Source organism: Eretmochelys imbricata, chromosome 23, assembly GCF_965152235.1.
Source record: "Eretmochelys imbricata isolate rEreImb1 chromosome 23, rEreImb1.hap1, whole genome shotgun sequence".
Taxonomy (NCBI): Eukaryota; Metazoa; Chordata; order Testudines; family Cheloniidae; genus Eretmochelys; species Eretmochelys imbricata.
This window is the reverse complement of record NC_135594.1, coordinates 6,919,037-6,945,403: the sequence shown is the minus strand read 5'-3', so window position 1 is coordinate 6,945,403 and position 26,367 is coordinate 6,919,037. Positions and strand designations below refer to the sequence as shown.

Here is a 26,367-nt window from a genome sequence, read left to right as displayed (position 1 = left end):
TCTTCAGATACACACTGGCTGACTTACTGAGGCCGGCTTTAAACTAGGTCTGATGGGGGCAGGTGACAAAAGCTCACATGTAAGTCCAAAACATGGAGACTTGGTGAAGGGTCAGACTATGGGACATGGGCAATCACAGCAGGGACAATGAAGAGAAGAGGGAATGTAGAGGAGAAACCCAATGAACATCTTAGATGTCTGTATACTAATGTAAGAAGTATGGGGAATAAGCAGGAAGAACGAGAAATACCAATGAATAATCTCAATTGCAACATAACTGGCATCACAGATACTTGGCGGGATAATTCACATGCCTGGAACATTGGTATAGAAGAGTTCAGCTTGTTCAGCAATGACAGGCAGGGAAAAAAGCGGGGAGGCGTTGCCTTGCATATCAAAGATGTCTACACTCTAACTGAGGTGGAGATAGAAGTGGGAGAAAGACCTGCTGAAAGCCGCTGGGTAAGGATAAAAAGGGGTAAAAAACAAGGGTGCAGTCATGGTACAGGCCTACGATAGGCCACCTAACCAGGAAGATGAGGTGAATGAGGGTTTTTTTAAACAGCTCACAAAATCATGCAAAGCCCAGGACTTGGTGGTGATGGGAGACCTCAACTAACAGGACATTTGTTGGGAAAATAATACAGCAGGGCACAGATCATCCAACAAGTTCTTGAAATGCACTTTTTATTACAGAAGATGGAGAAAGTGACTAGGGGAGAGGCTGGTCTAGATTTGATTCTGACAAACAGGGAGGAATTGGTTGAGCGTTTGAAGGTGGAAGGCAGATGGGTGAAAGTGATCATGAAATGATAAAGAGTTCCTGATTCTAAGGAATGGTAGTAGGGGAAAAAAGCAGAATACAGACAATGGACTTCAAAAAGGCAGACTTTAGCAAACTCAGGGAGTTGGTAGGTAAGATCAATGGGAAGCAATTCTAAGGGGAAAAAGAGTTGGCACTTTTTAAAAGAGACATTATCAAGGGCACAAGAGCAAACTATCCTAATGCACAGGAAAGATAGGAAGTATGGCAAGAGGACACCCTGGCTTAACCAGGAGTTCTTCAACGACCAAAACTCAAAAAAGAGTCATACAAAAGTGTAAACTAGGTCAAATTACAAAGGATGGATATAAACAAACAAGCAAAAACAAAAACAAGTATGTAGGGGCAGAATTGGAAAGGCCAAGGCACAAAATGAGATTAAACTAGCTAGGTACATAAAGAGTAACAAGAAAACATTTTACAAATACACAAGAAGCAAGAGGAAGACCAAGGACAGAGTAGGCCCATTACTCAATGAGGACGGAAAGATAACAATAGAAAACACAGCAATGGCTGAAGTATTACTTGCTTTTTTTGTTTCAGTATTCAACAAAAATGTTAGCAGTGATTGGACGACTAACATAGTGAACATCAGTGTAAATGGGGTAGGATCTGAGGCTAAAATAGGGAAAGAACACGTTAAGAATTACTTAGTCAAGTTAGATGTCTTCAAGTCACCAAGGCCTGACAAAATAATTCATAGAATACTTTAGGAACTGGCTGAAGAGATCTGAGCCATTAGCAATTATTTTTGAAAACTCATGGAGGATGGGAGAGATCCCAGAGATTTGGAAAAGGACAAATACAGTACTTAGCTATAAAAAGGAGAATAAGGACAACCCAGGTTATTATAGACCAGTCAGCCTAAGTTCCATACCCAGAAAGATAATGGAGCAAATAATAAAACAATCAATTTGTAAGGACCTAGAAGATAATAAGGTGATAAATAACAGTCAACATGCATTCGTCAAGAACAAATCATGTCAAACCGACCTAACATCCTTCTTTGACAGGGTAACAAGCCTTGTGAATGGGGGCAAGTGGTAGATGTGATATATCTTGATTTTAGGAAGGCTTTTAATATTGTCTCACATGGCCTCATAAACAAAGAGAAATATAGCCTAGATGAACATATTATAAGGTGGGTGCACAACTGGTTTGAAAAGTGTACTCGGGGAATACTGATCAATGGTCCACAATCAAGCTGGAAGGGCATATAAAGTGGGGTCCCACAGGATCTGACTTAGGTCTGATTCTTATTCAATATCTTCATAAATGATTTGGATAATGGCATAGAGACACACTTATAAAGTCTGCAGATGATTCCAAGCTGGGAGGGTTTGTAAGTGCTTTGGAGGAGAGGATTAGAATTCAAAATGCTCTTGACAATCTGGATAAATGGTGTGAAATAAATAGGATGAAATTCAATACGGATAAATGCAAAGTACTGCACTTTGGAAGAAATAATCAATTGCACAAATACAGAATGGGCAATAACTGCCTAAGAAGGAGTACTGCAGAAAAGGATCTGGAGGTTATAATGAATCACAAACTACATATGAGTCGACAATGTAACACTGTTGGGAAGAAAAAAAAAAAAAGGCAAATATCATTCCGGGATGTATTAGCAGGAGTGTTATAAGGAAGACATGACAAGTAATTATTCCACTCAGCCCTGATAAAACTTCAGTTGGAGTATTGTGTCCAGTTCTGGGCACCACACTTCAGGAAAGATGTGAACAAAATCTAGAGAAGAGCCACAAAAATGATTAAAGGTCTAGAAAACATGACCTATGAGGAAACATTGAAAAAATTGAGTTTGTTTAGTCTGGAGAAGACTGAGCAGGGACATGGTAACAGTCTTCTAGTACATAAAAAGTTGTTATAAAGAGAATGATGGTAAATTGTTCTCCTTAACCTCTGATGACAGGATAAGAAGTAATGGGCTTAAATTGAAGAAAGGAAGATTTAGGTTGGATATTAGTAAAAACTTCCTAACTGTCAGGGTAGTTAGGCACTGGAATAAATTGCCTAAGGAGGTTGTGGAATCTGTGTCAATTGAAAGTTTTTAAGAACAGGTGAGACTAACACCTAGCCAGGTCTAGTTCAGTGATTCTCAACCTATTTACCATTGTGGGCCACATATGCGGCTCTCTATGTGTTATGTGGGCTGCATCCACGCAATATATATACCACATGTATGGTCCTGAGGATGTCACATGGGCCACAGCTGTGTGCTGATTGGGCCGCAAGTGGCCTGCAGGCCATGGGTTGAGAACCACTAGTCTAGATAATCCTCAATCCCATCTCAGTGCAGGGGACTGGACTAGATGACCTATTGAGGTCCCTTCCAGTCCTACATCGCTATGATTTAATGTAATTAAAGACTGTACCATAATGCTCACACACAAGGCAGATGAATTAAGGTTGCTGGGCAATATTAATCCCTACATCACCTAATTTTTGAGTGCTTGAATTTGCAACCTTCATGTTCTTTTAATGTGGGTTTTAAAAATATGATTTTATATACTTTGATCTGCTCTCCCCATTCGTCTCCTTTCCCAAGCAGGTAAGCTTTCTGCTGAAAACAAATCTTTTAAAGATACTTCTGAGGAAGTGGAGCTTGAGTTGCTATCTTAGCCATACTGTGTTCCCTATCAAAAGAGCTTGAAATAAACACTCTGTGATCATGTAATACAAGGGGTGAACTTGGAGATAAGCCAGCTGCTGTTTATTTCAGGAGCTCTGTTAGAAAATGTTACATTTGTGGTTTTGAAACACGCAGGTCAGGAGAAGGTTTTCTTGGCTTCAACTTTATCTTCTTGGCTAATGTGCTGCATGATGAACTGATGGCTCCCCTGGGCCTTGTGTTTTCCGTGTAACATTTGTTCTTGTATCCTTGGGTGTCAGGGCACACAAATGTAAATCTTCTCTCTCTTCCAGATGGAGATAATGAACACGAGGAACTGCTACCAGGTCTCGGTGAATGGGCTGCATGTGTTTGACTATGTCCACCGCATCCCTGCCAACCAGGTGGACCAGCTAGAGATAGCGGGGGATGTGTCACTCTCCTACGTGCAGTACTGATGGCCCCACCTGGGCCACTAAGTTCTCACTATTTGACTCAATCCACTGGGCTGAGTCTCATCTTCCACTCCACTCCACAGCCCTCCATCTTCCACAGCCCTCTCATCATCTTCATTCAACAGCTCCACTGGTGAGCCTGGAGATCTCAGCCACCAAATCTCACATCATACAGAAACTTGGAAGTCTTACTCCGGGGCTTGGGGGAGGGAAGGGCTTCTCTCATTGCCTCTTTTTTTGTCTTTATACATTTCTGATACTGTAGATTACAGCAGTGGTTCTCAACCTTTCCAGACTACTATACCCCTTTCAGCAGGGTTTGATTTATCTTGCATATCACAAGTCTTATCTCGCTTAGAAACGACTTGCTTACAAATCAGAGATAAAAATACCAAAGTGTCACAGCACACTATTACTGATAAGGTGCTTACTTCCTCATGTTTACCATATAATTATAAAATAAATCAACTGGAATATCAATATCGTGCTTACATTTCATTGTGATACTTGAGCCTATTTTTCACTTGTGAGCCTTGTCTGAAGGCTGAGCCCCATGCGGCGTGGCTAAAGCATGTAACTTAGCTTTATGGGGCCCCCTATGGCATGGGCCCCCAGGCAGTTACCCTGCTTGCCACCCCCTAATGCCAGCCCTGCACTTGCGAACTCCCTAAACCCATCCAGTAACCTCCCCTGGTGTCATGACCTTCCGGTTGAGAAACACTGATCTAGATGATTTGAGTACCCCCTGGAAGACCTCTGCGTACCCCCAGGGGTGTGTGCCCCCCTGGCTGAGAACCACTGGATTAGAGGTGGATTAGATTGGATTAGAGGCCTGATTCAACCCTGTCTGATGATGAGTTTGGAGAGGGTGGGGGGTTGTTTGAAAGCCTGACAAAACACCGTATCACCCATGGGTGGACACTTTTCACCAAGCGATCACGCCATAGCTGACCTCTCAGTCCTCTTCCTCCAAGGAAACCTGCACAACACCGCCAAAAGACGAGCCTGGGAGCTTAAATTCAGAACTTCGCTAGATACTAAAAATCATGGACTGAATAGAGACACTGAATTTATGGCTTATTACAGCAACGTGTAATCCCCAACCCTCCTCCCCACCAAGCGTTCCCCTCCCAATGACTGCACAGGTACTGAGAGGCTACTTCACCTTTGAAATATGCGCTACCTACTTATGCTAAACAATCTATTCCATCTTGTATTTAGCTGTGACTATGACAAAGTGGGAAATTTTTTTAAGAGTTTTGCATGAATACTGTGTGGATTTCAGTGTCCCTGTGTGCTGCATGTGTAATGAGGTGGTGGGAGAGGGAGTTTTTGTTGCAGGGGACCAGGTGTGACCTCGCCTGGCAGTTGGGACCCCGGAAAACTGCTTGGAGATGGGGGACCGTAGTGACCAGGTGGCCCATCCCAGCTTGGCAGTCAGCCAATTCTGGCCACTGGGAGGACAAAGGGCTGAGGAGAGAGGACCCTGCAGACCTGACTTGCTGGTTCCAGCCAGGGGGAAACAAAAGATGGAGGAGAGGAGGCCCAGGTGATCTGTTTACCTGGGACCAAGACAAAGGACAGCAGAGGAGCAGTTGCAGGAGATAATATAGGATGGTTGGCTGGAAGGAGGGAGCAGCTGGACTGGGGAGAGAGAGCAGCCAGAGGCCCCCTGGATGCAGGAGAGACCTAGATGTACTGTGCTGAGGGTAGCTAGGCCCGAGGGCCCGCAGAGTTTCCTGTGCTGGGTTCAGATGCTCAATAAACCCTCCTGTTTTACACTGGCTGAGAGCCACTGCAGGCTAGAGATCATGGTTGCATTATTCCCTCTGGGCATAGAGGCCCCAGGGTCCAGAGCGAGTGGACTCCCTGAGTGGCCCACAACCAGAAACAGATGTGCTAAAGGACCCCCGAGAAGGGCTGTCACTCTGAAGGGGGCTCCTCCCAGGGACCCTATGGAACCGAGAAAGAGCACAAGTCCTGTGAGTCCGTGACAGTGACACTCTGAGTACCATTCCCAGACCTGAAGAAGAGCTCTGTGTACAGTTGAAAACTTGTCTCTCACCAGCAGAAATTGATCCAAAAAAAAGATATTACCTCACCCATCTTGTCTCTCTAATAAAATTAACACAGCACACATTACATGGATTAAAAACTGGTTAACATATAGGTCTCATCATAGGGGAATCATCGAGTGGGTGTGCTTCTAATGGGGTCCTGCAAGGATTGGTTCTTGGCCCTATGCGATTTATGTTTTTATCAATGACCTGGAAGAAAACATAAAAACATCACTGGTGAAGCTTGTAGATGACACAAAGACTGGGAGAGTGGTAACTACTGAAGAGAACAGGTCACTGATACAAGTCTTTAAATCAGCTATGCACTGAGAAATGAAGTGTGATATGGAATATCATCCCTTGCAGCTGTACCTCCAGCCACGCAGACACTAAACCAGTGGTTCTCAACCTGTTTACCATTGTGGGACGCAGGTTGAGGACCGCTGCGCCAGACACACATTGGCCTGCCCAGCCCTGCGCTGCCAGCCTGCCCCTTCTCCTCGGGGGCAGGTCCATGCCAAGCGCCACACCGACCTCCCCGCCCAGCGCTCCCTGACTCCCTATGTCCAGTACTCCCCTGCCTAGAGACACCCCCCCGACTGCAGTCCCCTATGGCCAGTGCCCCCGCTAAGAGTCCCCACAGACCCATATGCCCAGCGCCCCCCTTCCCACAGCCCCCCGACTGCCCAGAGCCCCCACACAGCCCCACCACCACAACTGCCCAGCACCTCCCACAAACCCCTCCTGCCCAGAGCCCCCCCCACAAACCCTCTCAGAGACCCACTCTCCTGCACCCTTTCCCCCGGACACACTCAGCGGCCCCACTGGGAGGTGACTGTGTCCGCTGGGCTGAGCTGGCAGCATGGCCAGGGATTGCTCTGGCCCCTCAGGAGCGGCACGATCAGCTAAGCTGGAGCAGGTGCAGGGCCTGCCCAGGCTGGACTCCCTCAGGACCCACTTGCCCAGCAGGGCCACCTGCGTTGGACTGCTGAGCTCGTCTCCTGCCCCAGGGGGCTGCTTCACCTTCCCTGCTGGCAAAAGCGTTCCAGCTGGGCTGCATGGCACCATCTCCCCCTCAGCCAGCCCTGCCTCCTTCTGGACCCTGGAGCGGGAAACTTTGAATTTTTTTAACACACAGCTGGGCTGCAGCTGAGTGCTCACTGGGAGGCATGATGCTGCCCAGGGGTTGAGAACCACTGTACTAAACAGTCCCCAAAAAGACAGTCACAATGGAGACAGAGGACTACATATCACCCAGCATACACCAACAAACCTTCCAGCAAACACAGATTAGCCTCACGACTCACCGGTTATCCCACGGCGGGAAACCAGCACAGAAACAGCACTTCATACAAAGAAACGACATGCGTGGGCAGGAAAACTGCAGAAAACCGGCACTTCCAGAGGACTGCCGGCGTAGCACAGACTTGATTAAACTGAGACAGGGAAGGAGACACAGAAGCCGGGTAACACAGCGTCCCACAGAGTGATAAACCTCACTGTGATTCCAAAAGCATTGTGCAACTGTATCATGGAAACGGGTTGAGAGCGGGGCCCTTGACAGTAGAAGCTGGCAGACAGCACTGATCTCAGTGCTGGGGGGGGGGAGAGCAGGAGAAGCAGCTAAGATGTTAGGAGGAAGGGGAAGTGTGGGGGAAACAAACACTGAACTCACAGTGGGGAGGCAGTGGTGGGGTGGGGAGTGGAAAAGCAACACCACAGCACAGGGTGGGGTGCCTAGGACATGAAGTGTGAAAACTAGTCAGTGACAGCACTAAACAGGGTATCGGAGAGACCAGCGGAGCCCTACCCCAGCCCAGGTGTAACCTGTGAGGGCAGAAGAGAGCGGATGTGAATGCAATGCAGATGGGAATTCTTTAAAAAAGGGAAAGAGGCCCCTGCAGTCATCCCCATCACCTCTAGGTGCAGCATGGGAAGGGGGCAGCTGCCGGGAATGACCCTGGGTGGGGCAGAAGTCAGCACAGAGAATAGCGGAAAGAGCCAGGGGCCTGGGTGGCGGGTGAACCATGGGCTTGGGGAGGCTAGCCCCTGACTGGCCCGCCCCTTCTGACCAGTACCTCGCCCCTCCCGACCCCACCAAAGCCCAGAGCCCCCCACTCCACCCTGGAGCACCAGGCAGGCGGGCAGTGCAGCCCCCTCCCAGGCCCAGAGCACCGGGCAGGTAGGCAGCTGAGCACAGACCCCAGGCCCAGCACGGACCCCAGGCCCGGAGCTCCAGGTGGGTGGGTGCCAAGGACCCCAGCCCCCGAGCACCAGGCGGGAAGGCGGAGCGAGCACCGCTCCAGCCGCCTGGAGTCCCTGGCTGCAGGCCGGCTCCTACTAGCCCCAGCCTGGGACCAGGGCACCAGAGCCCTCCCAAAAGTGGGGGGCTGGGGGCCCCCGCCTGAGGTGGAGGCGAAAGCAGCCCCCTGACCGGGTCCCAGATCCCCTGCTCAGGGCAGGTGGAGGGACCAAGGCTCCCCACAGCTGCCCGCGCAGCTCTCCCCGACCCAGCTCCGGCTGTGGGAGTGGGCCACGGAGCACAGTCTGGCCATAAGAGCTGGCTGGCCAGCTGTAGGGAGCTGCGGCGTACCCTCCACCTGCCTGCGGTGCAAGGGGCCTGAGCAGCCCCTGGCCTCCAGGCTCCCTGCATGCTCCATGGCTCTGAGGCCCTCCCACCCCAGCTGGAGCCAGGTTGGGGAGAGCCGTGCGGGTGCCAGGCAGCAGTGGGGAGCCGATGTGGAATCACAGACCCTCTGGGCGGGCGGGGACACGGGGAGGGGCCTGCTCTCAAACTCTCTCCCCACCCCAGGCAACCGGAGGGTCCACTGCGGTTCCCCACAGCTGCTCGGGCTTCCCAGCTGGGCTCCATGCTGGCCTGTCCGGGGGTGGGGCCTTGGGGGGAAGAGGAAGGGAAGGGGGTGGGGTCCACCTCAGCAAAAGGTGGACGGGTCAGGCCCCAGAGTAGCAGGTGTGTTAGTCTGTATTCGCAAAAAGAAAAGGAGGACTTGTGGCACCTTAGAGACTAACCAATTTATTTGAGCATAAGCTTTCGTGAGCTACAGCTCATTTCATCGGATGCATTCAGTGGCCCATCCACTTTCAAAAAGCAGGAGGGCTATGGCCCCCTGCCCCCTGGTTCTGGTGCCGCTGGCCAGGGGCTTGGCCACATGGCAAAGAAGAAGCGCTGTGGTGGGAAGCAGGAGGGGGCCTAGGGGTGGAGTGTGGGCAGAGCCATGCAGGCAGTTTGAGGAGACCCAGCCTTCCCCAGCCTTTGATACCCACTGCCCATGGCCCCGGGAGCCACGACAAGCAAAGTGGGTGGGGGAACTATATGCGGTAGGGGATGGGAGGGAACCTTGAGAAGAGACACACACCAGGTTTCTCCCCCAACCTCCAACTTCTTGTAATTTCCATGGGATGAAGCCCGTCTCAGGGTTCACTCTCCTGACCCTGACAGCACCAACACACTGAGAAGTCGGATAACATTGGAAGTATTTTTTTAAAAGGAGGGGGAGGAACACCCAGGCTACCCCAGAGCAAGAGTATTAGCACCGTTGCACTATGCAAAGTCTGCCTGTCTCCAGTTACCTCTACAAGCATGGTCACTCCCCAATTTATCTACGTCCTTTGTGAACTGTGCTCACTAGAACTGGACACAGGATTCCAGGAGCGGTTGCACCAGTGCGAAATACAGAGACAAAATTACCTCTCTCCTCCTACTCAAGATTCCCTGGTTTATGCATCCAAGAATTGCATTAGCCCTTTTGGGTAGAGCGCCCCATTGGTGGCTCACGTTCAGCTGATTATATCTGCCACCACCCACAAATCTTTTTCAGAGTCATTGCTTCCCAGGATAGAGTCCCCGATCATGTAAGTATGGCTGACATTCTTTGTTCCTAGATGTATATGTGATGCTCTGTACCTCGGGGTCACACCCTACACCCCCCATGTTCATCTTTATAAAATGATTGTGTGGGATCCAATGCAAAGTTTGTCACGCTGGATGTCTTTGGAAGGCTCATGATACACTGCGCATGGTTGTTATGGTGGTGTTATAATAATGTAATGTTATAGTGAGGTTATAGGTTATAATTTCATGTATATAGTTATGAGGCTGAAAATGTATCCCCATGGCTTAAAGCAAGCCCATGCAAAAACTCTCCAAGAACAGGAAGGCAGTTCACACCTCGTCAGGGACAAATCCAGCCCAGCCTCACAGGAACAATGGACACTGGCTCAGGCAGCAAGAAAAGAATCTGTTAGACCAGGGATCTCAAACTCGAATCACCACGAGGGCCACATGAGAACTAGTACGTTGGCCTGAGGGCCGCATCACTGCCCCCGCCCCTGCTGCGCTGCCCCCGCCCCCCACTCCACCCCTTCCATGTGGCCCCACCCCTGACCCACCTCTTCCCACCCCTTCCCCGCCCCCATTCCAACCCCTTCCCCAAATTCCCACCCCACCTCTTCTCTGCCTCCTCCCCCGAGCACGTGGCTCCCTGCTCCTCCCCACTCCCTCCTGGAAAGTGCTAAGCACCGCCAAACAGCTGTTTGGCAACGGGAATCACCTGCAGGTAGGCAGAGGAGCGGGGACACAGCGCGCTGAGGGGAGGGGGAACAGGGGGAGGGGAGCCTGGCAGGCCGCAGGAAATAACTCCGGGGGGCGGGCGCAGGGAGCTTGGTGGGCCGCAGGAAATAACCCCGCAGGCCTCATGTTTGAGACCCCTGTGTTAGACCCTCGAGGGAGTCACCCCCTTCCTTTGGGCAGTTTGGGACTGCGATGAGGTAATGCCCACCTGACTCTGAAGGGGGTGGGGGGGCAAAGCCAAGAGGAAAGAAAGGACATGATAAAAGGGAGAGACATTTTATCATGCTCTCTTTCTTCCACCTACATCTACAGATACCACCACCACTAACCACCTGAAACGTGGATAAAAGGGGAGAGCCTGACTGAAAAGTGACCAGCCAACCTGTGGTGAGAAGCATCTAAGTTTTTAAGGACACTGAAAGTGTTAAGATCATCTTAGAAAGCATTCTGCTTTTATTTCATTTGACCAAATCTGACTTGTTATGCTTTGACTTATATTCACTTAAAATCTATCTTTAGCGCTAATAAATCGGTTTTGTTTATTCTACCTGAAGCAGTGCGTTTGGTCTGAAGTGTGTCAGAGACTCCCCTTGGGATAACAAGCCCGGTACATATCAATTTCTTTGTTAAATTGACAAACTTAAATAAACGTGCAGCATCCAGCAGGCATAACTGGACCCTGCAAGACGGAGGTTCCCAGGGTTGTGTCTGGGACCGGAGATCTTGGCTAGTGTCATTTGGTTGCAAGTAGCTGGGAGCAGCTTACGCCAAAGGCTGTGTGTGAAAAGCCCTGGAGTGGGGGTTCTCACAGCAGAGCAGGGTCAGGCTGGCTCCCAGAGTCAAGGATTGGAGTAGCCTAGCAGATCACCGGTCCAGATAACACCAGAGGGGAACGTCACAGTATACATTTACATTGAGCCATATTAAAACACATATCGTTTGCTTGCGCCCAGCTTACCAAGCAATCCGGATCGCTCTGTCTCAGTGAGCTGTCCTCTTCATTATTTACCACTCCCTCAATTTTGTGTCGCCTGCAAACGTTATGAATGATGATTTTATGTTTTCTTCCCAGTCATTAATAAAAATGTTAAACAGTGTAGGGCCTAGAACATATCCTTGAGGTAACCCACGGGAATCAGTGTGTTTCCACATTTACAATTAGGGAATACTGTACCTACACTACAAGCATTACAACAGCACAGCTGTGGACATTTATCACAGAGATAGAAGGGTTTTTTCCATCACGGACGAATTCTATAATTACCGAAATAGCTACCGCCTTTCAAGAATTCTTCCACTGACCTAAGGAGGAGTTCACACAGGGCGTGACATTTTTCAAAGCCCTGAGCGATGTAGTTAGGTCAACTGACGTTGCCTCTGGGGAGCTAATATCTGGCTGATTCCCCAACTTCCAGCATGTCTCAGTGACCACCGTACAACACAATTCTCATAACTTCATATGCGTGAATGATACACATATATGGATAGAGAAATGATTTTCAGCAGATCATAACCTCTCCTCTGATACCTTACATGGCATGCTTGATATGCAATATCATGATTATATGTAAATGAGGAATATGGGGTTACAGGAAGCTCCTCCAAGGTATAGAATGTCACAGTGGTACCCCACCAAATGCCTTACAGAAGTCTAAGTGTACCATAGCAACACTGTTATCTTTATCCATCAGTCTTGTAATCTCACCAAAAAAAGATCCAAATTAGGGTTGGATCTTTTACTTTGTATTTCCTGGTTTTCAGAAGTTTGAGTGAAGCTGGACTCAGTGTTCTGGAAGGGCATGAATGAGCCACAGGCAACCGTAGCTCTGTGTTAACGAAGTTTTCAGCTCGTGAACAGGAGATGTGGAATGTTATGGGGTATAATCGCTCACACATGGGCTCAGGCCCCTTTTTGACACTTTGGAGCCACGATAAGTAACTGCTGACTTCTTCGTTTCCTGCCATTATTTGGAGGTCAAACTGCTTTGGGAAGCTCTGACAGATGCTACTGGGCCACGCTAAAGATGCAAAAAATTTCCGAGTGGCCGAGTCCTGTGAGGGACTTAAATTGCTGTTAGGGATTCATTAGACCAATACTGCAATACATCCAGGATTTACAGAAAGCTCAAACCCTCTCAGATCACCATTTCTGGGTGCAAATGGCTCTTAGGAAAGTGTGCCAAGCTGGGGCTTTCATCAGACCTCACGGCCTGGATTCTGATGGGTAGGGAAAGCAAGAGAAGGAGCCTGGAGGAGTGAGCATGGAGCTCTGAGACAGCAAAGGGGGCGCAGAGCAATTCCGTGCTCTGAGCAGCCCTACACAGCACAACCGTTCTATTAACAAGCCCTTTGTGTGGCTGCCCTGCATGGGCTCCTGATAGTCTCTCTCTTCTGCTCCGCTGCCTCTTGCGTCTCTGTGGATTCGTTACTGTTCACACTACATACCTGTCATGGAGTAGGGGGGGAGTCAGGGCCCTGCACCATCCCCCCCCGGTGTGATTCACCATAACTCTCAGCCAGCCAGTAAAACAGAAGGTTTATTAGATGACAGGAACACAGTCCAAAACAGAGCTTGTAGGTACAGACAACAGGACCCCTCAGTCAGGTCCATCTTTGGTGGCAGGGAGCCTAGACCCCTGTCCTGGGTCTCCCTCCGTTTCCCCAGCCAGCTCCAAATTGAAACCCCCTCCAGCAGTCTCCTCCAGCCACACACCCTGGCCCCTCCTCCAGCCTTTGTCCAGTTTCCAGGGCAGAAGGTGTCACCTGGCCCCATCCCCCTCCTGGGCTCAGGTCCCATGCTCATGTATCATCCCACAAGTGAAGTCACACCCTGATATCCCCCAACAGTCCCAGGTCAATACTCCCCACTCCCTGACTCCGTCACAGTACCTCACTGGAAGTGTGGCATCTCTGAGGCTAGGTTGTGTCAGTGGAGGAATCAGGCAAGAGGCAGCGACGAGGACAGGGAATTATCTGGGGCTGTAGCCCAGAGCGGCCTGTGTCTGCCGGTGACCACTGTGCACCCACACTGATCTCCACCATTCAGGGCCTGCAGATGCTGACAAGCTGTCCCAGCAGAGAGCTCCAGAGAGAACACGCATAAGGTATTTCCCCTACAAGGAGCAGTGGGAGAGCCCAGGGCCGCCACTGATGTCTGACAAGGGTACTTAGGGCTGCCTTTCACTCTCGCTACGGTGGTGCTGCAGTCCCTGCATGCCAGACTCCACGGGCATTGGAGCACTGGTTGCTGGGCCTGGGGCATAGGCACTGACTTATTTTCCCCCGGGGCTACTTTACCCCCCAGTCCCATCCCCACTCTGGCCCTTCCCTTGAGGCCCCCTCCTTGCTCTGCCTCTTCCCACCCCCGCTCTGCCCCCTTCCCTGAGGCCCCGCCCCCACTCCAGCCCTTCCTGTCTCCACTCCAATCCCTTCCCCGAGGCCCCCGCCTGCCTACTGCTCTCCGTCCTCCCCCAAGCGCCCCCCAAACAACTGATCCGTGGCACTGCCAAACAGCTCTGGTGGGTGCTGAGCATCCTCTATTTTTCTGTGCCCCTCTCCCTTCCACAGGCTGCAAGCAGCAAGAATCGAAGGCCAGCAAGAACGCACAGGCTGGAAGAGCCAAACCCCCAATCATGGGGCCACTCCCACTATCACAAAGGAACAAATGGTTCCACCTCCCATCGGAGCCCACCCATTTGTCCTCCTGGAGAGAAGAGGATCCCTGCTCATCCAGAGACCTGAGAATCACTCCCAAAACCTCAGGTCACCGCCACCACTTTTCTGCGACTGCACCTCCGACAGGGAGGGATATTCTTCACGCCCCACCGGCTCGAGCTCATTCATTTCTGTGTGGTAGCATTGGAACACCAGCATTAGGCTGTCAGGCCGTCCCCACACCTGATGGAAGCTGGCTGGTTACACGGGAGTTCAGCATAGATGAATGGAAATCAAAAACACTTTATTGCAAACCTACGACGTCCTGGTACCCAGAAAGCAGAAAACCAGCTCCACTGAAACAGGGCTGCAGGCTGCTCCACTGTCTCTCGTCCACCCATTCCCAGCTGCCAGCACCAGGTCAGGATTTCTGAATCACCACTTGAAATTTACCTGGCAGAAAGAGAAAGCACGGAGCGTGCCACACACACAGAAAAAGGGAACTGCTGCCATGGCATGGGGCTGGGTTAGAGAGATCTCATGGCTGAGATCTCATGGGAAATCACTGTCCTGGCTTCATCCATGCAACCCCACCAAATACTGAACCAAGAGCCCAAATCCGACTCCCTGGGCCTCTCTTTCCCTGGACACGGCCTTCACTGAGCGCCAGCTAGGAGGGGTCCCTTTCTGAAGTGAATATTGGGCAGGGAGAAGGTTGGCCTCCCCCCCCCGGCACACCATTCTGTACTACACAGGTGGCAGCAGGGCACCTTCCTCCACATGGTGACGACAGCTTTGTGTCAAGGGCTACCCCGTTGCCAAGAACTGGACTCAGACCTTCTGTCTCCCTTGTTCCATTCAGGGCCACAGAACAGACATCAGCTGGCTGGAACATCTGAGCAAGCCCCAGCACGTCACACTGTGACCCAAGGCTCCCCAGGCCCCCTTCTTCCCTAGAGCAGGGATGGGGGAGGGGTATATCCAGTATAGATTAAGGTTCCCTGCTTGCTGGCAGCCTGCTCCCAGCCTACTGGATCTCAGCTCCCTCTCCCCACGCAGAGGCTAACTACTTACTGGAGGGCATCCCCGGCACCTCGGCCGTCACAGTGCTGTCAAAGCCCAGGTTGGAGAGAGCTCCTTTCACAAGGCCACATGTAAAGGCGAGAAACTACAGGAAAGGCAGAGAGCCGGTCAGTTCTCCCCTTGGGGAGCAGCAATACTTGCCCTAGGTAGAGGGGGATCGAGCTAGGACTCACTAGCTACACTGGGAGTGACTCTCTCTACGTGCAGACTGCTCCAGTGGCTACCAATAGGGAATTATCCTCACAGTCATGGAGTCCTCTGGTGAAATCCTGGCTTGCCCAACTCAGTGGGGGACTTCAGCGGGCCCAGGATTTCATGCATACGTTTTAAGACAAGAAATAACAGCTAAGATCATCTGCTCGGATCTCTTACATAACACAGGCCAAATAATCTCCCCCACTGATTCCTGCATCAAACTCGTAACATATGGCTGAGAACAGAGTCTCTTTGTAAGATGTCCCATTTTAATTTAAAGACTTCAAGTGGTGGAGAATCCGCACCACCCTTAGGAGAATTCTCCCAGTGGTTACTCTGACTGTTAAAAATTTGTGCCTTATTCCTACTCTGAGTTTATCTAATTTCAGCTTCCAGTCACCGGAACTTGTTCTAACTCACTTGGCTAGATTAAAAAGCCAGAAATCTCTTCCACGCATAGGCACTTGTAAATCATAACTGTAACTGTCTTTTGGATAAACTAAAGAGACTGAACTCTTTAGTTTCTCACCAGTCATTCTGGTAGCTCTTCTCTGCACCCGCTCCAATTTTTCCAACATCCTTTTTAAAATGTGGACCCCAGAAGTGGATGTAGTATCTCAGTACCAGTCTCTCAACGTTCTACGGAGGGAAAATCACCCTCCTGCTCCTACTCACTACTCCTATTAACCATGGGCGGCGGGTATCACAGGCCAGAGGAGGTTGAGCCTCCCCAAACAGCCCAACGTGGCCCTGCCCATGCTTTGCCCCCCTCCTGCCTGCTTCCAGTTCCCGCTCTTCCTCCGTGGCTCGGGGGGGGGGCCAGCCTATGGCTGGGACTCGGGGCGACTGGGGCCGGTGCTTGCACTGCCTGGCACACTGGAGCTGGGGGCCGCTGGGGCCGCCCGCTTGGCGTTTCAGGGCTGGGGGCCACTGGGGCCGTCCGCCTGGTGCTCTGGGGCTGGGCGCTGCCTGTTCAGCATTCCTGGATTGGGGGCGCTCAGGGGACCTGGGGCTAGGGGGCCAGCGGCCGTGGTGGGGGTGCTCTAGGCTCTCGCGGGGGAGGGGCAGGGCCTCAGGCAGAAGGAGAGTGGCTGGGGGCTAGCCTGCCCCATGGGCGGTTCACACACCACCCATGCCATTAACGCATCCAAGTATCCCATTAGCTCTTATATGGGCTTTCAAGAGTTACACCAGCTCCAAGTTCAAAGCACAACAGTGACGGACTTCATCAGAGGGCCTGGAACCCAGAGCGCAGGAAAGCAGGCCAGGTCACAGTCCATGCAGCTGTGTTTATTATTTTAGAACACCAAAGGTATGCTGAGGCCCCCCAGATGAGGTAGAAAGGCCTGGTTCCTGCCCCAAAGATCTTACAACCTAATATGGGCTATCTGAGCTTAATGGGGGCAGTCAGTCACAGGAGAAAAGGAGCCACAAGGACTACCTGGTTCGGATTCAGCTTCCAGCTTGGCTTGCTAGACAGCTTTCAAAGCCTGGCAAGAGCCAACATACAGCTTGTCCATGACTGCTTTGGAGGAATGTCATCTGTTGGGTTTTATATCGGGGATCTGAACACTGAAGAGGGTTTTAGCCGTGATGACCGAGGTCACAGTGCAACCTTTCCTGTGGCCCCGACAAACAAGGAGGAGATTAAAGCACCCGGAGATGGTTCTACTGGAGGATGTCCCCTTGTTGTGCTTACCTTGGGTGCCTCCTCCAGGTACTGCTTCCCATTGGACAGCTGGCTTAGGAGGAGGAAGTTATTGTCTTGCAGCATGTAGGTTCCCTGTGGGAATGAGATTCCTGTGGGTTTGGGAGTCAAAATAAGTCAAGATGGCTGGGTCTCAGAGCCACAAATACTATGCCCATTAGAAATGAAACCAAGAGTCAGACTGTGTGAACAGCAGGTACCAGGATACCCCCTGCACAGCACATGAGACCATCAGCAATTGCCTAGAAATCCATCACTACTGCCACAGGCTCACCCAATGCCAAGCCCCCGATCCTAGCACAGCAGGAAGAGCACTTCCTTCCACTAAATGATCCCAGTGCTGCTCTGTGGGGGGAGTACTCCAGCTGCCCCTTCATCAGTGCACTCGCTGTCTCAGAGGCAGCCTTCAGAGGGACCCCTGATCTGCAAATGGCACCTCGGCATCTAAGTCAGGTCAGTTCCAGAGTAGGGACAGGCACAGGACTTCCAGAACACTCTGATCCAGTTCTGGATCCACTTCATGGTCCTTGTATTAATCTCTGAGCTATAATGGGCTAGGACCTGCCAACTTCAGTGACCACCTCTCTCCCCAGGACAATGGGGACAATAGGGTGGAACTCCAGGGCTGAGCATTCTTAGTGCAGGGTCCCCAGCTCAGGAGCTCTGTTCTCCTGGAAATAAGGCTGTGCGTGTGCCACGCACCCCTCAGCCACAATGCCAGACTCAAATGTTTGCTCAGGCCTCTTGATACTAACTAAGGCAGCAGCCTTGTTCTTTCCACCCTCCTCTTGGAATAAGCTAAGGTGCAAGAACAACTTTGGGGAGAATTAATGCTTCTCCTCACCCCTCTGCATCCTGCAGCAGGGACACTGAGACAGCTAGGGAGCAGCCTGCAAAGCCCAAGACAAAACTGTGGGAGAGCATCCAGTCTTCCTGGGAGCAGGGGAAAGCATCGCAGCTCTTACCTGATGGTTGGTGCGCAGATTATCCACCTGCTTCTTGAAGACAGTTATCCACAGATCCTTGCAGAGGAATTTCAGGACGTCCAGCTCATCCTTGAATGACGGAGTCTCCTTTGTCAACCTTCAGCAGAAGGGGGAAATCGCTGAGTCTGCTAATTGTCTCTTTGAATGGGTCCTACAGTATCAGGCAGCAGGACTAGAGAAAACCCGGAGCTGAGTCACCTCTCAAAGAATGCTGACAGGATAACTGGCAGACTGCCCAGGGGCTCTAGCTCAGTGGTTCTCAAAGCCGGTCTGCCGCTTGTGCAGGGAAAGCCCCTGGCAGCCCAGGCCGGTTTGTTTACCTGCCGCGTCCGCAGGTTTGACCGATCACGGTTTGCCACTCCAGGCCAACGGGGGCTGTGGGAAGCAGCGCGGGCGGAGGGATGTGCTGGCCGCCCTTCCTGCAGCCCCCATTGGCCTGGAGCGGTGAACTGCGGCCAGTGGGAGCCACGATCGGGCGAACCTGAGGACGCGGCAGGTAAACAAACCGGTCCGGCCTGCCAGGGGCTTTCCCTGAACAAGCGGTGGACCGGCTTTGAGAACCATCATTTGAGAACCATGGATGCTCTAGCTGCATCATTTCCTGTTTTCCTTGTATCTTGTCAAAAGAGATTGAGCACTAAATGGGAAGGGAAGTTGGATGTACTCAGGCCTCGGCTTGGAGCCCTGCCTAGGAAGGGAGCTGGGAGCCCCTTCAGCACGTGCAAGGGGGATTGAAGCCACTCCTGCATTTGGAAGTGCTTTCCACTTAACGGATCAACAGCATGGAAACAGAAGGGCTAAACGTTTTCAGAAACAACTAAGTCACTTAGGAGCCTAAATATCATTCACTTTCTGCGTCTATTTGAGTCAATGAGCTTTAGGCTCTTAAATCACATATGTGCTTCCTTTGTGCTCTCTCTCTCTCATGGTTTTAGGACACACCCCCCAGGGAATCAGCCACCCCAGCCTAGCCCAACATCCAAAACATCCATCAGTTAAGCCAACAGACTCACTACCTTACTCTGCTGCCCAGTGGGCAGGAGGAACTGCAGGAGGGCAGATAGCACAAGCAAGGGGAACCCAGAGCAAACAGTGCCAAAATTAGAAATGAATCCAGCTTCACGACCCCTATCATGTCCCCAGCCCCTCTTGAGGCCTTCCCTCCTTGGTGCTCATCGGGCTCTATTTCAGACTCTTATTCACTCCGAGTTCACAGGCATCACTTTGTACTGGGAGTTGCTCCTGCCGAACTGTTAAGCTTCCTCCTCCACTGTCACTCCAGGAATCTCCCACCCCCACCCCGCCTGTGCTCTGGTACTCTGCACTCACCTCTCGGAGAGTCCTTGGCCCACTCGGAAACCCACTCCCTCCAGCGCACCGAGACCTTTCTCCTGTTCCTGTCAAACACCACAGATGAAAAGTCTCAGAATGGGGCCAGTGCACGTGAGCCATTCGTCTGGCACTGGGATTAGCCTGGCCTAGCAGCCCCTCCAGGGCTTCAGAAGTGTGGGAGAAGGTCTCTGAGCTGGGAGCAGCAGGGCAAGATGGAGCACTGTGAAGTTGACGCTGAAGAGTGGGGTATGGTGGGGTGGGGTAGGGGGAACCTGCTGCTCACTCTGAAGTTTCATCGATTCCAAGGCCAGAAGGGACCACTGTGAATGTGATCATGTAGTGTGACCTCCCATACAGCACAGGCCGGAGTACTGCACGCAGCCTTTGGCACGGAGCCCCACCCCCTTCACTGCACCCACCCCTGGCACAGAGCCCCGCCCCATTGCACAGAGCCCCACCCTTCACTGCATCCATCCTCTCGCACAGAGCCCCACCGCCACGGCACAGAGCCTCTGGCACAGAGCCCCGCCCCGCACTGCACCGGACCTCTGGCACAGAACCCCACCGCCACTGCACGGAGCCCTGCCCTGCACCCATCCTCTGGCACAGAGCCCCACCCTCACTGCACCCAACCTCCAGCACAGAGCCCCGCCTCCACTGCATCCAGCCTCTAGCACCGAGCCCCGCCCACACTGCACCAAGCCCCACCCTGCACTGCACCCAGCCTCTGGCACAGAGCCCTGCCCTCACTGCACCCAACCTCCAGCACCGAGCCCCGCCCGCACTGCACCCAGCCTCCGGCACCGAGCCCCGCCCGCACTGCACCCAGCCTCCGGCACCGAGCCCCGCCCGCACTGCACCCAGCCTCCGGCACCGAGCCCCGCCCGCACTGCACCCAACCTCCGGCACCGAGCCCCGCCCGCACTGCACCCAGCCTCCGGCACCGAGCCCCGCCCGCACTGCACCCAGCCTCCGGCACCGAGCCCCGCCCGCACTGCACCCAGCCTCCGGCACCGAGCCCCGCATGCACTGGCACCCAGCCTCCAGCACCGAGCCCCGCCCACACTGCACCGAGCCCCACGCTGCACTGCACCCAGCCTCTGCACGGAGCCCCGCCCCTCGGCAGCGCACCCGCCCGCAGCGCAGCGGCTCGCGCCCGACACGGAGCCACATCCCCGGCTCCGTTCCCTCTCACCCCCCTCCCCTCACCCCACACAGCGCATGCGCCATCTCCATGTGCAGCATCTGGAACAGCAGCGAGTCAGCCATGGCCGCAGTCGCGACTTCCGGGAATGGACACCACGTGACTGATCATGTGACCTGGACTCCGTCCGCGCCATTCCTGTTCCGCCTCCGCGACGGCGCGTAGCGAAGAGAAGCGGGTGGGGGCTGGGCTGGTGGCTCGGAGTGTGGGGGCTGTTAGAGGGACTTTGGGGGGAGTGTGGGGTGAGCACGGGCGCTCTAGCGGGATGGGTGGGATGAGCCCTGGGGGGAGGGTTGGGGTGAGTGGGGGTGCTCGGGGGGAGGGGAGTGGGGGCGCTCTGGGGGGAGGGTTGGGGTGAGTGGGGGGCGCTCTGGGGAGAGGGTTGGGGGAGTGGGAGCGCTCGGGGGGAGGGGAGTGGGGGGGCGCTCTGGGGGGAGAGTTGGGGTGAGTGGGGGCGCTCGGGGGGAGGGGAGTGGGGGGCGCTCTGGGGGGAGGGTTGGGGGGGCGCTCTGGGGAGTGGGGGCGTTCTGGGGGGAGGGTTGGTGGAGTGGGGGGCTCTCTGGGGAGGGGAGTGGGGGCGTTCTGGGGGGAGGGTTGGGGGGAGTGGGAGCGCTCAGGGGGAGGGGAGTGGGGGGGAGCTCTGGGGAGAGGGTTGGGGGAGTGGGAGCGCTCGGGGGGAGGGGAGTGGGGGGGCGTTCTGGGGGGAGGGTTGGGGGAGTGGGAGCGCTCGGGGGGAGGGGAGTGGGGGGGCACTCTGGGGGGAGGGTTGGGGGAGTGGGAGCGCTCGGGGGAGGGGAGTGGGGGTGCTCTGGGGGTAGAGTTGGGGTGAGTGGGGGTGCTCAGGGGGAGGGGAGTGGGGGTGCTCTGGGAAGAGGGTTGGGGGAGTGGGGGCGCTCGGGGGGGAGGGTTGGGGGAGTGGGGCGCGCTCTGGGGAGGGGAGTGGGGGGCGCTCTGGGGGAGAGTTGGGGTGAGTGGGGGGCACTCTGGGGAGGGGAGTGGGGGCGTTCTGGGGGGAGGGTTGGGGTGAGTGGGGGGTGCTCGGGGGGAGGGGAGTGGGGGGCGCTCTGGGGGGAGGGTTGGGGTGAGTGGGGGGTGCTCGGGGGGAGGGGAGTGGGGAGGCGCTCTGGGGAGAGGTTTGGGGTAAGTGGGGGGTGCTCTGGGGAGAGGGTTGGGGGAGTGGGAGCGCTCGGGGAGAGGGGAGTGGGGGGACGCTCTGGGGGGAGAGTTGGGGTGAGTGGGGGCACTCGGGGGGAGGGGAATGGGGGGCGCTCTGGGGAGAGGGTTGGGGGAGTGGGAGCGCTCTGGGGAGGGGGGCGCTCTGGGGAGGGGAGTGGGGGTGCTTTGGGGGGAGAGTTGGGGTGAGTGGGGGCGCTCGGGGGGAGAGTTGGGGTGAGTGGGGGCGCTCTGGGGGGGTGAGTGGGGGCGCTCTGGGGGGAGGGTTGGGGGAGTGGGGGCGCTCTGGGGAGGGGAGTGGGGGCGTTCTGGGGGGAGGGTTGGGGGGAGTGGGGGCGCTCTGGGGAGGGGAGTGGGGGCGTTCTGGGGGGAGGGTTGGGGGGAGTGGGGGCGCTCGGGGGGAGGGGAGTGGGGGGCGCTCGGGGGGAGGGGAGTGGGGGGCGCTCTGGGGGGAGGGTTGTGGGGAGTGGGGGCGCTCTGGGGGAGGGGAGTGGGGGGGGCGCTCTGGGGAGAGGGTTGGGGGAGTGGGAGCGCTCGGGGGGAGGGGAATGGGGGGGCGCTCTGGGGAGAGGGTTGGGGGAGTGGGAGCGCTCGGGGGGAGGGGAGTGGGGGGGGCACTCTGGGGGGAGGGTTGGGGGAGTGGGAGCGCTCGGGGGAGGGGAGTGGGGGTGCTCTGGGGGTAGAGTTGGGGTGAGTGGGGGTGCTCAGGGGGAGGGGAGTGGGGGGTGCTCTGGGAAGAGGGTTGGGGGAGTGGGGGCGCTTGGGGGAGTGGGGGCGCTCGGGGGGGAGGGTTGGGGGAGTGGGGCGCGCTCTGGGGAGGGGAGTGGGGGGCGCTCTGGGGGAGAGTTGGGGTGAGTGGGGGGCACTCTGGGGAGGGGAGTGGGGGCGTTCTGGGGGGAGGGTTGGGGTGAGTGGGGGGTGCTCGGGGGGAGGGGAGTGGGGGGCGCTCTGGGGGGAGGGTTGGGGTGAGTGGGGGGTGCTCGGGGGGAGGGGAGTGGGGAGGCGCTCTGGGGAGAGGTTTGGGGTAAGTGGGGGTGCTCTGGGGAGAGGGTTGGGGGAGTGGGAGCGCTCGGGGAGAGGGGAGTGGGGGGACGCTCTGGGGGGAGAGTTGGGGTGAGTGGGGGCACTCGGGGGGAGGGGAATGGGGGGCGCTCTGGGGAGAGGGTTGGGGGAGTGGGGGGCGCTCTGGGGAGGGGAGTGGGGGTGCTTTGGGGGGAGAGTTGGGGTGAGTGGGGGCGCTCGGGGGGAGGGGAGTGGGGGGTGCTCTGGGGGGAGAGTTGGGGTGAGTGGGGGCGCTCTGGGGGGAGGGGAGTGGGGGGCGCTCTGGGGGGAGGGTTGGGGGGAGTGGGGGGCGCTCGGGGGGAGGGGAGTGGGGGGCGCTCTGGGGAGAGGGTTGGGGGGAGTGGGGGCGCTCTGGGGAGGGGAGTGGGGGCGCTCGGGGGGAGGGGTGTGGGGGGCGCTCTGGGGGGAGGGTTGGGGGGAGTGGGGGGCGCTCGGGGGGAGGGGAGTGGGGGGGCGCTCGGGGGGGGAGGTTTGGGGGGAGTGGGGGGCGCTCGGGGGGAGGGGAGTGGGGGGCGCTCGGGGGGGGAGGTTTGGGGGGAGTGGGGGCGCTCGGGGGGAGGGGAGTGGGGGGCGCTCGGGGGGGAGGGTTGGGGGGAGTGGGGGCGCTCGGGGGGAGGGGAGTGGGGGGCGCTCTGGGGGGAGGGTTGGGGGGGAGTGGGGGCGCTCGGGGGGAGAGGAGTGGGGGGCGCTCTGGGGGGAGGGGGGGTGCTCTGGGGGGAGGGTTGGGGGGAGTGGGGGCGCTCGGGGGGAGGGGAGTGGGGGGCGCTCTGGGGGGAGGGTTGGGGGGAGTGGGGGCGCTCGGGGGGAGGGGAGTGGGGGGGCGGGGGGTGCTCTGGGGGGAGGGTTGGGGTGAGTGGGGGTGCTCTGGGGAGAGAGTTGGGGTGAGTGGGGGTGCTCTGGGGAGGCGTGGGGGAGTGGGGATGCTCTTGCGGGAGGGGTGTTCTGGATGTGGAGAGAAGTGTGGGGGTGCTCTAAGAGTAGGGGTGGAGGAGTAGGGGGGTGGGTTGGAGGGTTGGGGTCGGGCACTGTAGGGGGAGCAGGGTGCTTTCTGGGAGAGGGGCTGGGGAAGAGGCTTTGGGGGAGAGGTGGAAGGGATGTCTATGGGAAGTGAGGGGGGGGTGTCTCCCTGAGAAATGAATGACGGGCTTCCGGGACTTTGCCCATGGCCATATTCTGTCCTGTAGTGATGTCCGTCATGCCATGGACTGGTGGTCTCTATTTTGTTACTGTGTTGCCCCCCACTTGGGGTCATTCACCGCCTCTCTCCTGGCTGGGTACCTGCCATCCAGCGGTTGTTGGGCTGGTTGTTGCTGGCGTGTAGCACTTCAGCTAACGGCCCACATAGCCGCTCCCTCCTGGAACTTCACAACCACTTGCCAGCTTCTTCCGGGCTCCTGGGACCCATCCACCTTCTGAGCTGTCCCAGGCTCTTCTCCATTGTCACAGTTTCCCCTCTGTTGCTGTGACTGAGCTGCTTTTGTTTCTTTAGGTGGCTGAAGCCCAAGGATGGCAGCGCCCCAGTACAAAGCAGTGGTTCAAGGGGAAGCATCTGAGACTGATTCAGATGAAGAAGTTTATCTGTCGTCCGTTCCTCAGGCCTCCTTCCCCAGCCTCTCTGGTGTGAAAGTCCTCGGGGAAGCATCTGAGACAGATGACGAAGAAGAAGGGAGCCCAAGTGAGCACAAAGTCAAGTCTAAGCTAGTTGACCTGGACCTGCCTCCCCTGATTGTCATCAGGAAGGAGGAGCCAAGGTCTTCTATGGGAATAGAAGAGAAACCTGCCCTTCGTATCCAGCATGAGGGGCGCTATAGCACCTTGCTGCAGCAGAAGCTGATTGAGAGCAATGCCCGCTTGTACTACGATGTCAGCAGCACCATCAAGCACGTGTATCAAATGGCCACCAAGGAACTCAGCACCATCACTGCACAGCTTAGCAACTCACAGAGCGCCATCATCAATGCCTCGCACAATATCCGCCTCATTTTGGATGACTTGCAAGCTGTGGCTGACAAGATGGACATCGTCACCAGCTGCAACCTGCTGCCTGATATCCAGATGGAGCTGCCTCCTGCATAACCTATCCCTTCTCTTGGAACTAGGGGACCTGAGCTACTCTGTTCTGTTGGTAGCTTGGAGTGATGGGCTGGTTGGTTACTGATGGGCACTGGCTTGTCAGAATGAGGAGATGTGGAATATCAAATGGAGCTGCTTTAGCCCTGAAGGGTCTTTGTAGTTTTGATGATCACAATACTACCCAGCTAGTCCCAAGCGAATTAATGACCAAGATCTCAGGAAACACTGCTCCCAACATTCACAAAGGTCTCATGCAACTGCTGCTTAATAGAACTGCTGTTAACATTATCATGTGGCTGGAGCTAACCCCAAGAAATAAGTGCAGTGGATGCTCTGTAAGGTCTGTGCTTCAGGGTAACACTTTCAGAGTTGTATGTCCAGAACGTGTCTGAAGGCCAAGGACAGTGCCTGTCCTGTAGCTGATGTAAGTAAAAAGCTCTAAAAATGGAATCTGTGGGTTCTTTTTTCTGGTCAGCAAAACTACTAAGGGGACTAACTGTCATGTGGATATGTCCCCTAACATAGAGCAGTTGTCAGATGGTCATTTCTAGTCATCCTTCCCCAGTACGGAATTTAAAGCAGTGATTTCTCAATGAAAGGTTTCTCAGCCTGTTCCCTGGTGTTTTATCATTTGGGAAACTAATACAGACCCAGTTGTGCTGACAAATACCCTGTCAGCTCGAGTTCTGCCATTTTCTTCTCTCTCGCCTACTTCTAGGAGGGGTCACACAGGGTGGTGTCCTTGGCCTTCTCGTCTTTTCCCTCTACACCGTTTCTTTGTCATCTCCTCCACTCACCTGGCTTCAATGACCATCTTTACGCTGATGACTCAGCCCTACTTGTCCAGTCCTACATCACCATCTGTCTCTGTATCCTCTTTGGTCATGCCTTTCTTTAGCATAGTGGTGAGTCTCCCTGCCTGTTATCCGGGAGACAGGGTTCAATTTCCTGACAGAGAGGCTTCACTTGATTATGTGACATGGTAGCCTGCAATACCAGAGGACTGGACGTGATGACCCAGGAGGTGCCTTACAGTCCTGTGTATCTTCCTCCTGGATGTCTTGCTGCTATCCTAGGCCTAGATCCCCAGTGGTATTCAGACTCCTTAACTTCCATTGATTGCAATGGAAATTAGGACCCTAAATATCTTTGAGGATTTGGGCCCTAGCAACCAAAGTCTCCTCTTTCCCTTTGTCTGTCACTGTTCAGAACACCACCATCAGGCCTGCTACCTGGGTGTCATCTAACTTTTCCCACACCTCACACACCCAGGTAGTGACTAAATCATGCTGCAGCTTCCTCTGTAACAGCTTGACTTTAATCTATGTCCATCCTGTTCACT

At 54.8% G+C, this 26,367-nt stretch overlaps 4 protein-coding genes across 6 annotated transcripts in view; 2 read left to right on the top strand and 2 right to left on the bottom strand.

Moving 5' to 3' along the window:
- Positions 1-3,997, top strand: part of LOC144278974 (galectin-9-like) — a 38,144-nt gene extending 34,147 nt beyond the window's left edge. Inside the window, exon 11 of the mRNA XM_077840375.1 lies at positions 3,767-3,997. Within this exon, the coding sequence (XP_077696501.1) occupies positions 3,767-3,910 (144 nt within the window). The 3' untranslated portion in view covers positions 3,911-3,997. The remainder of the gene's footprint in view (positions 1-3,766) is intronic.
- The window catches only part of LOC144279285 (uncharacterized), a 281,818-nt gene that overhangs the window by 149,443 nt on the left and 106,008 nt on the right, over positions 1-26,367 (bottom strand). The window lies entirely within an intron of this gene.
- Positions 14,482-20,798, bottom strand: TRAPPC6A (trafficking protein particle complex subunit 6A). Its single transcript, XM_077840379.1, has 6 exons — positions 20,723-20,798; positions 19,511-19,578; positions 18,161-18,278; positions 17,187-17,270; positions 15,284-15,377; positions 14,482-14,662 (listed from the first exon to the last, which is right to left on the bottom strand). The coding sequence occupies exons 1-6, from the start codon at positions 20,780-20,782 to the stop codon at positions 14,631-14,633; spliced, it is 456 nt and encodes a 151-aa protein (XP_077696505.1). The 5' UTR covers positions 20,783-20,798; the 3' UTR covers positions 14,482-14,630.
- Positions 20,783-25,475, top strand: BLOC1S3 (biogenesis of lysosomal organelles complex 1 subunit 3). 3 transcript variants are annotated; one of them, XM_077840376.1, is made up of 2 exons: positions 20,783-20,895; positions 24,442-25,475. In XM_077840376.1, exon 2 carries the CDS (start codon positions 24,459-24,461, stop codon positions 25,026-25,028), a length of 570 nt encoding a protein of 189 aa, XP_077696502.1. In that variant the 5' UTR covers positions 20,783-20,895; positions 24,442-24,458; the 3' UTR covers positions 25,029-25,475. The 3 variants fall into 3 exon arrangements, with proteins under 3 accessions (XP_077696502.1, XP_077696504.1, XP_077696503.1); XM_077840378.1 differs by having other exon boundaries at positions 20,873-20,891; XM_077840377.1 differs by lacking the exon at positions 20,783-20,895 and adding an exon at positions 20,925-20,959.